The 14,682-nt window shown below is 41.6% G+C and overlaps 1 protein-coding gene across 1 annotated transcript; it reads left to right on the top strand.

Moving 5' to 3' along the window:
• The first annotated feature begins 2,217 nt into the window (after positions 1–2,217).
• Positions 2,218–4,143, top strand: socs1a (suppressor of cytokine signaling 1a). The gene is made up of 2 exons (XM_040006188.1): positions 2,218–2,426; positions 3,321–4,143. The coding sequence occupies exon 2, from the start codon at positions 3,378–3,380 to the stop codon at positions 4,023–4,025; it is 648 nt and encodes a 215-aa protein (XP_039862122.1). The 5' UTR covers positions 2,218–2,426; positions 3,321–3,377; the 3' UTR covers positions 4,026–4,143.
• The last annotated feature ends 10,539 nt before the right edge of the window (positions 4,144–14,682 follow it).

Genomic DNA, 14,682 nt, shown 5'->3' with positions numbered 1-14,682 from the left:
TGTTTGAAGGTCAGCTGTGCTGCTGCCTCAGAAGACAACAACCCTGATAGAAGACCGTGAAGTTTCACAATGAGTCGTGAGATCATTTCTTAAAAATGTAAAGTGATGATTGGCCGTTCTCAAACATCCTCTTCAGTTCTATGAATTGTTTAAATTTGTATGTGTTACTACAGCAACTTGCACATGGACACTAAAGTTTTCCACGGTAATGCTGTGTGAGGGGGTGTGCGCCAAATCCCAACAACAGTCGCTTAAAGCCGCTCTTTAATGTAACATAAATATCCTACACAGAGAACACAGAGAAAACTCCAGCAATCAAACAACCAACGCCCCGTGAGCAAGAAATTGGCCACAGTGGAAAGGAAAAACTCCCCTTTAACTTGAAGAAACCCCCGGCACATAAAGGTTGGAGTTGAGGGGACAGAGTCGAGACAAAAGATGCAAAGCTTATCATGGATGTGAAGCTCAAGAGCTCACAGACAGAGTTGGGACATATTTAGAACTATTACTTCTGCTTGTGCAAGCACCAGGCTGATCTGACTTGTCCTGTTATAAAAAGAAACACGCTCACACTCCTCACACAGTCTGCCTCTGCTATCATATGCCTAACCGTGTGCATGTTCCTTCCCCTTTAAGTAATTCACATCAGCTGATCTCCAGCCTTTTCCTTAACTTTCAGTTTACTCGTTTTCAGCCTGACAAAAATGACCAGCTGAGGACCGGTTCCTCTCTCTGTAATGTGATACTGAGTATCAACAGCTGCCACCAGTAGTTTCATTTCTCTATGTCTGGCAAAACTGTACTGAGAGACTTGAATGCTCGCAGCTGTACGAGCAGAAAAGTAAATTTGCCCTCTTTGTTGTTCTTCATGCTGCAACGACACTTCTTTAGAAACTAAGCAGAAGTGACCTCACTGACCACTTTGTCATTTGTGATACAAGCCAAGCCGAGAAGCCCTCATTCCAGATAAAGCATCGATGAAGTACTTTATCCGCGGTAACAAGAAATCTGGGAATTCTTGAGTTCAATCGGGCATCAAATGAAATTCAAATTTATTTCCAGATTTCTCTGAAAACATGCTCCACGTTACAGGAAACGCAGGAAGAAATGCACCTCGAGAAAAACACTAAAGCAAGGTTTTCTTTAGGATTCAAACGCGAATGAAGCGCCACAGCTGGCTGCTGCTGCTGCCTCCACGCCATGTTACACTTGAAGACTCACACACAGACACGGGCACACACTCAATTGCTGTTTCACACACTTATTGTGAAACAAATGGCAGGCATAGTACCCTTTTCTGAGAAGTACTACACCTCACATAATCTCATTGGACAATCAGATTTGAATATTCAAGATAAGACATAAAAAAGCCACCATGAGACTCCAGTTAAAGATAATTATTAACTTTAATACAACCACTAGCTATCTGAAAATCTGATGACTACATATAACTACTCACCTTAGCTGCAAGGAAGTGAAGTTCTGCAAGAAAAACAGTGAAATTACTGTAAGGATGTCATGCTGTGCACATTTCTGCAATGAATTACCCCCAAATGTAAAGACCCTGCAGAAAAGAGCCAAATACAAACAACAGAGAGTTGCATCTGCAGCACAAGCATGACTAATTTACAAGCCCAGACCTGTTTTGCTATATGTGCATGTATGTTTTCTTTTTAACATTATTTCTGCAAAAAGATGTGCAAATTTGCACTTCTTCGACATGTTAGGACACAGGAATGCTACATGTCATCTTTCGCCATTAGTATTTGATGGAAAGGGAGATGATTATCAACCTGCAGGGGCAAAGTTACAAAGAAAAAACAAAACAAAAGGACTGATCCTGATTTTTGATGCCATCTCTGAACATGAACCGGCATGCATGTTTAGGCAAACAATTCTGAATTTATATCATTTGAATTTTTTTTTTCAAAAAAAAAAATATATAATTAAGAAAAACTACAAAAACTACAACCCCTAATGACGAAGTCAATCTAAACACCAACAAAAACTGCTCCCATTACTCGAATATACCACCTCTTTCTGTAAACGTCCTGCTGTCATGTGGCTTTGCGTTTTTTTGTTTTTTTTTAATTCTTGAAATTTCAGTTCAAAGAAGTGAAAGAGTGAGCTAGCGATCGTCCTGTCTTAGTTTCACTTTCGTTTCTAGGAAAGGAGGAGGAGGAGGCGGAGCAAAGCCTGTTAAAAAGCCTGTGAACTGTTTACCAGGCTTCACACACACAATCTAACGGCTGGAGCTCAAAGCCCAGAAGGTGTAAAGCTTAACCCCAAATGCAACTGTGCACCCTGCATCCTGACAACCGAGGGATTATTTGCAAGGAATTCTGCTCTTTGCCATCACAGCTTTCGCACTTTGGGATTACAGACCATACGGATCCTTAAACCGCTACATCAGTCAGAACAAAACGGTGAGCCTTTATTTCTCTCCATATATATATTAAGAAAAGGAAAAAGAAAAAAAATGATATATTTGGTTGGGATGCTTTTGGGGTTTGGAAAATGGCGATGGAGAATCGTAGCTGCTTTTGTTTTATGGGAAAACAGCGTTCAGATGAAAAATGTTAAACCATGGATCAGGCTCAGGTTTCTCTGAGCGCAGTCTGGCTGAAGTGAACGGTAATCATAAGAAACTTTACAAGTCAAGTATTCGTCTGAACGGCTTCAACATGCGATCGTCTCGGATTTAAGAGTAAACGGCCGGATATCAGCACAGGTCGTCACCGGTGTTAATCATTACTCTTTCCTTGAATTTAGCTCAACTTCCATCCACTGGTGGCGCAAGTTTTTTTTTCTTTTCCTTTTAGATCATTCGCGTTAAAGAAGGAAGGAAAATACCATTAATCACACACAGGATACTGTTGATTTTTTTATTTATAGCTTATAAGAACAGGATGCTTTAAAGAAATCAAGTCAATGCATTTTAGAGTAAATATTTTATCTGAATTCTTAGTTAAATGATGTCATTACAGAAGAAGCAGTAAAATACTTTTGTGTGTGTGTGTGTGTGTGTGTGTGTGTGTGTGTGTGTGTGTGTGTGTGGAGGGGGGGGGGATACGGATTGTACAGTAGTCTGGCTGTGGCAACCATCACTGTCGATTTTATGCCGGCTTAACCGCAGATCCAAGTCATAACAAAGCTGAACTGCTCAGTGGAAACTACAAGGCGTTTCTCGTCTATCTGCGCACACCAGCGCTCTTTGTGCTTTGAGAAGTCTGGGTTTTTTTCAAAGCTGCTGTGAAAGTGATGCTAGCCTCAGTTGTGAGTGAAAAAGTCAATGACCTTTCTGTCTGTTTGTCTCTCAGGATGTCAGTGTGGTGGTTAGAGATGGGAGAGGGTCTGGGGCCTCTCTCCCCTGTAGGATGGTAGCCGACGGCACGGTCGAAGGCCATGACAAGACCCGCTTGTCAAGCTTGTCATCATCATCATCCTCATCCTTGTCTTCCTCCTCCTCCTCAACACTTCGCACCGAAGTGGAGCAGCTTCAGCGTCAAGCCAATCAACACCGTAGAACGCCCTCCGTCTATCTGACTCACTTTCCGACGTTCACCTGCAAGGAGGACTGCAGAATCATCACAGACACAGCATCCAAGCTCGAGCACTGCGGCTTCTACTGGGGTCCCCTGGGAGTGGAGGACGCTCACCGCATGCTTCGGGACGCCCCGCTGGGCAGCTTCCTCATCCGCGATAGCCGTCAGAAAGACATCTTCTTCACGCTGTCCTACCACGCCAAGACGGGACCGGTCAGCGTGCGCATCGACTACAAGCGCCAGAAGTTCTCACTAGCGGGCAACGAGCGGTCTTTCCAAACACTCTTTGCCCTCTTGGAGCATTACATCAATTCTCCTAAGAAGAGCTTGAGCGTCCCTTACAGGAAATGGGAACCGACGCTGCAGGAGCTGTGCAGGAAGCGCATCTTGGAGCTGTGTGGAGGGGCAAGCCAGGTTCCAGAGCTGCCGCTCACACATGTCGCCCAAGACTTTCTGTTGGAATTCCCTTACAAACTGTAACCAGCTTACCATACAAACTGTTGACAGTATTATTTATAATTTCAAGAAGGTCGCCCTTACCAAGTAACAGCAAGGGATTGGTAAAGCCTGTCTGCGACTCGATGGAGATTGAGACTGCTGTGATATGGTTACAGGGAAAACCCTTTGAGCTGAAAAGCTCCCAAATGCTTGAAAAGGGAGAACACGTTAGCAGTCGAGTGCAGACAGCCTCCAGCTGGAGTGGGTTTGTGGCTGACATTTCAACATATATTACCTCTAGAGACTCAACTCCCAGTTTCACATGGACAGAGCACCTGTTGCTCTTGAGGAAGCATGAAAAGTTGGGATGTGCTGCATTAAAAGAAAACTACAGACACAACAGAGCTATTATAGAGATGAAAGAACCGGTGGGCTCGCCTGTGAATGCCGCCGTTCCACTGGAAACTGTAGTCCAACATAAATATTATCCAAGGACGTTAAGAGAGCGGACATTTAGACGCATGGAGGGATGGCGGAGGGTACTGTTGCCATGCCACAAGGGAGATATATTTTTGTAGCAGGTTTAAATACTCTAATAATGTGGAATGTTTACATCACACATGAATGTCAATCAGCACTGACTCTCGAACTGTCATCTGTCTCATTCTTGAAAACCCAACGGAGGATGTCAGATTGTGTCAAAGACAGGCCTCAAACACATGTACTGTAACTCTTAGCTCTCCTGTCTCCCTCACAAAGCTCACATGTGAGAGTTTCGTGACTGAATTGAACATATTTTTTTAACATGTCTTATTATTCTATTTTAAATAAAGTATTTAAACTCACTGCGATAGTTATGTTTTACTTTTTAACTTTTCCTGTCATTCCGCACTGACTTGTGGGAGTTTTGTGGGAGTTAAGTGAGAGAAGGAGGGACAAACACACACACACACACACCCTCACATTACAGACAGACAGACAGACACGAGGAAATGGGGAAGGTTATTGTACAGTATACCGTCACTTGGTGATTCATCTCGGTAGGGCAAAGTGACAGGTGGGTGGGGTTACTTTGGTAGTAAATGGACTGTTACGCTTAGATACAGACACACTTACCAGAATCAGGGGGAGAGGTGACACGTAATGAATTGTGTGTGTGTGTGTGTGTGTTGCTTTTTCAATCTAATTTGGACCCAGTACAGATTAAAATGCTCTCAAGAGGAAGTGGGAAATTTTTGGGGTTAGTGGTTAGACAGATACATGATAGATCAAGGTCAGGCTTCGAGTTATGAGAAATAAACTTTGAGTAGGGTAGGAAATGCATTAATCGTATGTTAATGAACACAGTGAGTTGAAGTAATAAAAGAAATCAGGTGATAACAGTGAAGACAAACTAAACAACAGAAGCACTAACTTAGAGGCTTGCTTTCCAATCAAAGCTGGGTTTGTCTTTTCTTTTGATATAATCAGTGCGGCAACAGCAGGTGGCACACCTGGCTGAGTGCGACTCACATGACTGGAATGTGTGCGTATTTTTTTAAAGGAAGTTAGCATTCACACCTCATTGTTACTACCACGCTGCCCTAAAATGAACTAAGGGGTGTGACTAATACCTGATGATAGTGATGCAACTGTGACTTTACACATACTTAAATAAAGCTGTAGAAGTAGCAGTAGTAGCAGCTCTAACTGAGCGGCCTCAGCCAATAGTTAAGGGACTTCCGTCTGAACCCACAACCAGACTTTTTAGACCTCAGTATGAATGGATTTAAAAGTCCTTGTTTTCCTGTTTACATGTTGAGTATCCGGCTTGTGAAGACATTCACAGACTGCCAAACACCAATGAATCTTTACAAGTGTGAGTGTACGCAGTGTGAACAGTTCACAGCTACCTGGCAATGGACTAAAGTATTGGGCCGTGCCACTTAGTCTTTGGAGTCACATGTTTTCTGTCCCTTTGCTACAAGTGAATAAAGTCAGTCACCTAGAAATGTGGTTTGCCTTTACAAAGATTTGTGAAAGCCCCAAAGCTCACTAAAATAGAGTGTGGTGTTGTAATAGGATGCCATTGCTGCGGCAACCTTTGGGGCATGGATTCCTATGGCTCAGCAGCTCCCGTGGACACAATGGCTCAGTACTTTTGTCCTACCTTCTTTTGTCCTACCTTCCAGCCTTCCAAGGCTTTTTCCTGTTGGCATGTGTCCTGCTTAAAGGAAATCTGATGTAGTAGTAGAGAATGCTATGATGGTATCCGCTGGTTTACACTTTGGTTTTTACAGAAATCAAAGTGAGGTGGAAGTAGAGCAGGTGATCTACTAACTGGAAGGTTGGTGGTTTGGCCTGGTTGGCTACTGGCGGCTCCAGTCTGCATGCCAAAGTATCGTTGGTGAAGAAACTGAAGCCCAGGTTGGTCTCTGATGTGTTCATCGAAGTGTGAATGTGTGTGACTCTCAGATAGAAAGCACTTAGGTGTGGAAAAAGTGCGTGTATTAATGGGTGAATGAGGTATGTTGTATAAAGTGCTTTGACTGCTGAAGCAGAGTAGAAAAGCAGTATATAAGAATCAGTCCATTTCCATTTACAGATATAAAATAGAGGATGTTCACAAGTGACCGTATTAGTTGCTGTCAATTGTATACTGTCATATTGCTAATTACTGAAAGAACCAGGCTAGGTGTTAGCCCCCCAGGTGCCAGTTTCCCAGCTGATTAAGCCTTTCCTTTTCCTTCCTAAAGTCTGATTTCATGTAAACTGATGTTGTTTTTGTACATGTAAAACTGCAAATGCAGACTGTGTGGGAACTGTGATCTACATGTGACTCCAAAAAAGGTTTATCGCCTAAGAGCATCACAATTTGGCTGAATTTAGCAGTTTCATGACATTTGTGAGAGCAGTGTGTCACTGTTTCACACTGTGTAGAGCACATTTCATTTCTGCGCTGACGTTGTCAGCTTACCTAAACTCCTATCCTTTCCTCACAGCTAACCAAAACTCCAACGCTGAAAACCAAACCTTGCCAATAAAGCTCTGTGTTCTTTAGGGGAATTTTTTTTGAGTCTAGACAATTGAAGCCACACACACACACACACACACACACACAAACAAACATAAAACAATGAGTCATACTGAATATAATACTCACAGTTGATTCAAGTAAACTTGACTAGTTTGAGGATATAATTACCTCAGCTTGAGGAAGAGGAACACACACCAAGTCATAGAGTGGATTATGAGTAACGATAATGATTGTAATGCCTTTGCTTATATAGGCGCTATCAGTCATCCATTCTTATAAAGACTTATCTTAAAATTATATTTGATATTGACATTTGAGCGCAAGCTGTATCTCGTGGAGTGGGGAGGGAGTTGAAGGCTGGTGACGAGTGAGTCACACAGTAGCGCAGTTTCACTCTGAAGCGTCTTGGTTTTAAGGACATTCCTGACTATTTTGAGAAGTGAAAGGTGAAGTGAGGTGTTCTGCAACTATGTGCTTATCAGCTGATTTCTGTGGAATCCTCCGCGTGGAGTTTTCTGTCCTTTACTTGCACGCGCTTCTACAGAAATCAATTGACAATCAATGCCCAAGGGGAGAGAGAGAGAGAGAAAGGGACGCTCAGAACGAGGCTGGCGGAGAAGCGTAAAAAGAGGAGGTGTTGCATGACGTTCAGTATGAATGCGATGCTCCATTTTCAGAACTGTGATTCTGCTGTACTTTTAATCGGAGGGTTCTGATGAAAGAGATCCTCCCATCATCGCAGGACATGACTGCTTCTGCGGTGGAGGCTATTAGCCCCCTTTTAGCTTCCAGGCAGGTTGCTGGAGAGCCTCGCTGCTTGCTTGAGTTTTCTTGGACAAGTCTTTCCTGTTACTTCTTGTTGAGAAGTGATGAAAAAACAGATTTCCCTGAAAAATCATTAGTCATCCATTTCCTGTTTTCCATTTCCTTCTTCCAGTTCTTGTTAGTGGGGATATTTCACAATGAACAATGTGGTGATGGCAGATCTGTGGAAGTGCTGGTCATCAGATAACCACAGCAAGCTTCAGAACTGACTTTGCCAAAAGTGAAGAAGCTCTTCACTGAACCAATCTTCTTATCATTTCACAGATGACCACGTTGTACAAACAGCTTTCTGGTCATTTTTTCAAAGAAGTAACTAAGGAGCAGAAGAGGAAGGGTCTCACACTGAATTGACGACACCAATCCCGACACTAGCTATAGCTACGCTCCACTGCTCTATGAATCACGTGAGTCTGGTGAAAGCTGCAACCAGACTGGTTGGAGGAGGTAGAAGCGGTTTTTCTAGTTTTTGCTTCATACGATAGTGTGGGAAAAATATGTTCAATGCTAATGACTAAATAGTTCCCAGCTAAAGCATTTCCAGACTTCTCTCATGTAAGACGAGGAACGCACACACAAAAGATTACATTTTTTCTCTAGACAATCACATTTGATCTGATTCCGTTGTTGGATTCAAGACATATGACTTTCATGAGAATAGCAGGTACAGTAGTAGCAGTAGCAGTTGTAAGAGTAGTAGGACAAATTTATATTATATATCCATATCATATCACTGTAAACCAACACAGTGACTTAAACAACCTACTAACCAAAGCTAACCAAATAAAGCAATCAAGATGTGATTGCAGTGCAGACTTTTAGCTTTAATGAATGGGGTTTAACAAAGGTGCTAAGATCATTTTAAATCCTCCCTTGATGTCATATAGCTGAATCTGAGTACACTTCAGAATTCATCAGCACTCACATCTTCAATTAGTTGTTTCTCTCTTACTCTAGACTTTCCCCACAAATGAATCTCGGTTTCATGTGTCAAGAACTAAGCAGGCAAGTCTAATCTGGCCATCATGTTCTTGAGTGTACTGATATTCAAAGTATCTTCTCTCGCAATATCTTCACAATCTAATGTAAAGATACCAAATGCAAGTTCAGAACTTGAAATCAACATCAGGTCTTTTACCCACTTAATATGTCATTGAACAACGAGGAAACAGGTCTCACCTGTAACTGCGATTCAGTCTATCGATCAATAAAATTCCATTAAATTCAATTTGTAAATGAGTTCTGTGTAGGAGTTAATTGCTGTAACTCCTAAGCAGTTTATACAAAACAAAACGAAGACCCTTGAAGTAAAGCTGAACATCTGAGACAAAATGTCAAAAAAGTGTCCAAACGTGTAAGGATCCAACTGCGTATGTATTGAACAAACAGACAGTTTCATGCTTAATTATCCTTCACTAAGCATATTTTACTAAATACTTAACCTATGACCTACATTGTGGGTGGTTGCAACTAATAACTCATGATAGTAAGGATACCCCATAGAGCCTCGTAACTAGTAGTAGGATTATGCAGTATAACACAGAGGGACATAAGAATGTGCCAGCAAAAGATAGAAAACCATCGACCCCTTCACTTTGTGACCAATTCAGTAAAAAGGACTAGATATTACAGTCCCTGATAATGCATTGCTTTAAATGGAGAAAATCTTGAGGGATGGCTGTTATGAGGAAAGGCAGCCCAGACACTTTACCAGTTTGGGACACATCGTCAGTAGTGGACCTTGGATTCATTGGGTGTTTCGGCCATTATCACTAGACACCCTCATCCAAGGAGGCCTGACATTATCTGAATTTCTGATTCATCTATTCATGCCTGCCCTCAGATAAATGAAACAGGCAAAAAAAAGAGAGTATATTTAAGGTTTTCCCCTTAAAATAAAGCTCAGAATTAAAATTTTTCTATATAAGAGAAAATCGCATGAGGTGCTTGTTATCTTTGTATTATTATGCAGAGACGTCACAGAGATTTAAATGGCGCATCATTCATTGCTTTGTGTACTCATTGAGAAAAATTTGAATTACCGACACTTACAAGGAACTTGACATTGTGCAGTTACCAGAACAATTTCAGATCCTTGAGTCACAGAATAGCAATTTATGTTTATGCTTTGGCCTCCCCCAACCTCCCCCCGACACCCACACATACCCACACACACTTGGTTTTGAAATGAATTTGTGCATGTCTTGAAAAGCATCAAAGAGGCACACTTTGACTTCATTCCATGATTTATCATATCAGAAATACCTGACTGTCATCCATTTACAGCCTGTAGTTAGCATGAGTGTGTTTACCAGAAAAGGTCATAGGGTACTTTGGCCAGAACAACACCTTAACTAACTTAGCCTCATCATAAGGTAACAAAATCTGCCTTCTAGGTCTCCTAATATGTTACAGTGTTGTGTTAAAGTCTTGAGCCTACACTTGTTTCTCTATTTGATTAATTAAAACATGTGCAAAGATAAATGGAAATACAATATATAAGGCAAAGACAGAGTTAGCATGACTGCCTTTATTCTTCAACATAGTCTGATCTGTCTTAGGCAGCTTTTTCGTCTTTTCTTTAAGTAGTCTTCAGGAATAGTTCTCCAGGCTTCTTGAAGGCCATTCAAAGCTCTTTCTTGGATGTTGGCTTCCTTTTGTTCTGTTCTCTATCAAGATGATCCCACACTGCTCCAATGATGTTGAGGTCCACGCTCTGGTGAGGCCAGTCCATAACTGATAGTGTTCCACTGTGTGTTTTTCTATCCAGATATATTCTATGGACAGTGTGTTTGGGAAAATAATCAAGATGAAAAGTAAAGCATTGATCAGCTTTGACAACATCCCCAACATGAGTGTCTGAAATGTACGCCTAAACCTTGACAGAGCTTCCCTTGCGTTTATGGATGGCTGTAGACACTCACTGTTATCCCTCTCTCTTGAACTGATATCAGTGATGATTTAAACCAAAAATTTGTCATTGGATTTGTCATGACATGACTTTCGGATACTGTTCCTCTTCTGTAGATAGGCTTGATGCTTTTTTGTCCTTCACTTGTCCAATTTCCTCAAATATTTTAAGGACACACTGCACACCATGTTGAGATAGGCCAAGTTTTCACCTAATAACTCTTTGGGAATCACATTGTTGGTGAAAAGTTCTTATTTGATGTCTATCAAACTGTGTCACCTTTAGAATTTTTTTACAGATTCAACTAAAGACATGGAAATTGTTGGGACTTTCCTCTAAAAACGATCAGGTACAAGAGCTACACTGAAAATGAGTGAAAAAGCAGCCAATGTCCAAAGAAAAAACTTTGAAAGACCTTCAGAAAGTCTAAAGAACAACTGCTGTGATAAGTTCTTGCTGATCAGATAAAACAAAAGAAAAAAAATCACATGAAATCTTGTTTCCTTGGAAGCAAAATATAGAGAAATGAGGGGTGACTCAAGACTTTTGCACAGTACTAAATATCACAGTGTAAAAAAGACATGGTGCGGGTGGGGGGAGTCAGGCGCTGAACCATTTCTTAGCGGAGTGCAGTCACTTCCTGGAATTTGTGCTGTTTGCCTGGTGATACTAAGATCTAGCCGTTTCCCGTTTCCAGCCTTTGGGCCAAGTTAAGAAAAATGACTTTTGTCTGCTGCACATTGTGGCACACAAGTCTCCTTAAAATATTATAACTGTTCTACACGTTATACTTAATCCATTTCTACTAAAGCTGCCAAACGCTCAAAGATAACCTCAGTTCAGCTGCACCGTGCACCACAAACAAAACCAGAGCGTAAGTGCACCAGTTATCTTTGATGAACAGCATCATCTTAAAAGTGGCACATGTGAAGTACGATGCACTTTTAAAGAGAATCATTGTTTCATACATATGAAACACATATGAGTGCACAGACTAATCTCCAATCATCGCAGTCACTGCGGTTAGTACAGAGAAAACACACACACAGAGTGTTGCTGCAGTACCAGGAACCTCTTCACTTTTACGCACACATCACCAGACTTCCCTGAAGAGAGGAACCGCGATAAACAAAAAAAAAGTTGACACGTACAGACCACACAATGACTGAGGGTTCCTGCAGCAGCCACAGGACCATAACATAAGGGTGCGAAGCGTAACGTCATAAGCTCCAGCAGATTACCTCTCACATGCACATTCAAGTCAAAAAGCCTCATACTTGGAAACATCCTCATTATATCTGTTAGAACTGTGGAGCGAAAAATGTTTCTTTTTAGAGAAATGATAGACATCCCTGTCGAAGTTTCATAGTGACATCAAGGTGGTTGTTTCACCTCTCTCCTGATGACTCCCCAGATTTTAGGACCAGATTTTGAGGGCCTGATTTCTCAGAAATCACCATGTTTCAAAACCAAATACATCTGAACTAAAATTGAATCAAATGACAAATCGGCCTTAAAAATATTCTGCGAATTCCTTGTGTGTGTGTGTGTTACTTGACACCAAACTCAGTCGGCAGCAGAAAGGAAATGCAACCCAAACATCAGTGGAAATCTTCCCACACTCTCAGAAACACAGAGGAGAACCTCCTCTGCTGTGCTAGAGTATTGAGCTGTGATTCTGTGAAGAGGGGAAAGAAAACCACAAGCAAAAGAAATGAGCACCATCCTCTCTCACTTTCTGTCTGCAAGTAAAACCTGAAGGGCACTCGGAGAGCACAGACCTCGACCAAGGCCAGTAGTCCACTATTGTCATTAGTGGACTGGGCTAAATGCATTTTTTTGTAAAGTGGATGCCCAAAGTGATCAAAAGCCAGACAGGCTTTTTTTTTTTTTTTTAGCTTTCTCAAAACAATGTTTCGATTAAGTGCAGTGGAAAAGTACTTTTTAAAAGCCAAAATCCATATGATAATGTGACTTGGTCTAGGGATCATCTGTCAAAGCTGAAAACAGACTGATCCACACACCATATAAAGTTTGTTGTATGGGGGTTTGAACACAAGGTCATGGACTGCCTGGTGATATAAAATGTATTTGTCCTGAACTCTCATACCACTCACACAGAAGTGTAAGTGCTAGCCTTTTTATAGTCTGTAAATATCCATCAATGCGTCAACTTTATTCCACTTATCAGAGTCATGTCTACCAAGTGGACATGCTGGCAGTCTATTGCAGAGCTAGCAAGTCTGAGGATAATCTGTGCGCATTTTAGAGACGTTTTCATGAAATCCAACGTAGGGATCTGTGAACTTGCCCTGATTAATTGATTTCAAAGGTACCTCATGTGCTACATTGCTTATGGCACAGAAAACACCATTTAATCAGTTCAACATTTGTAACAAGAACATGTTATATAAAAAGTGAAGCTAATGCTAAAACGCTCAGCTTAAACAGCCAATCAGTCGGCAGAGGATTTTTTTATTAAAGTGACTACCTTTACTTTTAAAACTCGCCTGTTTAAATTTTAATATTGCTTAAAATTATACATAGTTAAGCTGTTGCAGCACTGAGTAACAGGTGAGGGCGGACTTGGCTGCTAGCTGGAAGGTAGGTGTCACCTCAGCTAAACCCTCGTCAAACACAGGCCCAGAGAGTTGCCAGTGACTCCCTGCCAACCACCAGTTGGTAGGGAAAATTTGTAACTCGCAAGTGGTTGGTGAAAGGTTGCTGGAAGTTCCGGGTTGTCGCCAGGTGATAATTGTCCCAAAGCTGGTGCTGTCCAAACTACTACTGTGGTCACCAGTAGCTTGTACGGAAGGCGCTGATTTGTCTGTAAAAACTTACCTATTTACTCTCAGAGCAGTAGTGAAACTTGAAAAAGGATGACACAACGTAGGGAAGTATTGCTCAAGACCACTTTAAAAAAAAAACAAACACACAAAAACAAAACAAGTCTGGTGCCTGGGATGTGAAATTTAAAGAAATGAGGTGCCATTTGCACAATACTGTAAATTACAGTGTAAAAAAGATATGGTCATGTGCTGAACCATTTCTTAGCAGTGTGCAGGCACTTCCTGGAATGTGCAGTTTTCCAAGTGATAAGTAGAGCTAGCAGTTTCGCCATTACCGGCGTTGTACCAGGTTAATAGAGATGAATTTTTTTCTGCTGTATATTGTGGCACAGAAATCCTTTAAAACGTTAGAAGTCAGCACCTGCCTGTACTTCATAGTGCTAATTATGATGCATTACTTTAAGTGTTAATGAGACTTAAATGCGTGGGTTTGGAAAGACGGTTTATCTTCAAAGTGCCTTCAAAGGAAAATTTATACCTCAGCACAACTTTTACTTTGAAGGTGAAAGTTCTCCATTTATGTTTTTCATATTTTCACTGCTTGTAGTTTGTAGACAACTCTTCCATCTTCCATGCACGCTACTGGCAAATGGAGCTAATGACCAAACCAACCCCAGGCAGATGTTTGCTAACAGTGTGTACCTCTATGCAACCAGTTTTATTCTAGCAACTACCAGCAACCACTTGCCAACTAGTTGTGGAATACACACTTTTCCCTAGCAACTGCTGGTTACCATGGGGTGACTGACCAGTCTGTAGGCCTGTGTGAATGGGGCTTTAGTAATCAATTTTGAGTGACTGCCAGCATCTTACATCTGGGTGGGAAATGCACATTTCTACCTTGCGACTGGAGGTTGCTGGATTGTCGCCGACAGGTCTCTAGGCCTGTGTGATTAGCAACCCGAAGGTGACCTTTCTTTGTGGTGCTCATTCCTTTTAAAGCATCATCATATTCTGCTGATGTGAAATTGGGATGCAGTGGCAGAAGGCTAAGCAGGTTATTCCAGATATCCTCCTCCATAAAACACCTCTTTCTCCGGCACTCCCAGGCCTGATAAGACTTCTCAAGTATAACCAGGGCCTCCTGCTTGAGGGCGCAGG

Source organism: Simochromis diagramma, unplaced genomic scaffold (assembly GCF_900408965.1).
Source record: "Simochromis diagramma unplaced genomic scaffold, fSimDia1.1 OVJJ01000510.1, whole genome shotgun sequence".
In the NCBI taxonomy this organism is placed as follows: domain Eukaryota; kingdom Metazoa; phylum Chordata; class Actinopteri; order Cichliformes; family Cichlidae; genus Simochromis; species Simochromis diagramma.
Note: the sequence above shows the minus strand (reverse complement) of the source record. Positions and strands in the feature narration are given on the sequence as shown.

Excerpts from the sequence above, each read along its gene's own strand:
- socs1a (XM_040006188.1), top strand. The coding sequence starts at position 3,378 with ATGGTAGCCGACGGCACGGTCGAAGGCCATGACAAGACCCGCTTGTCA.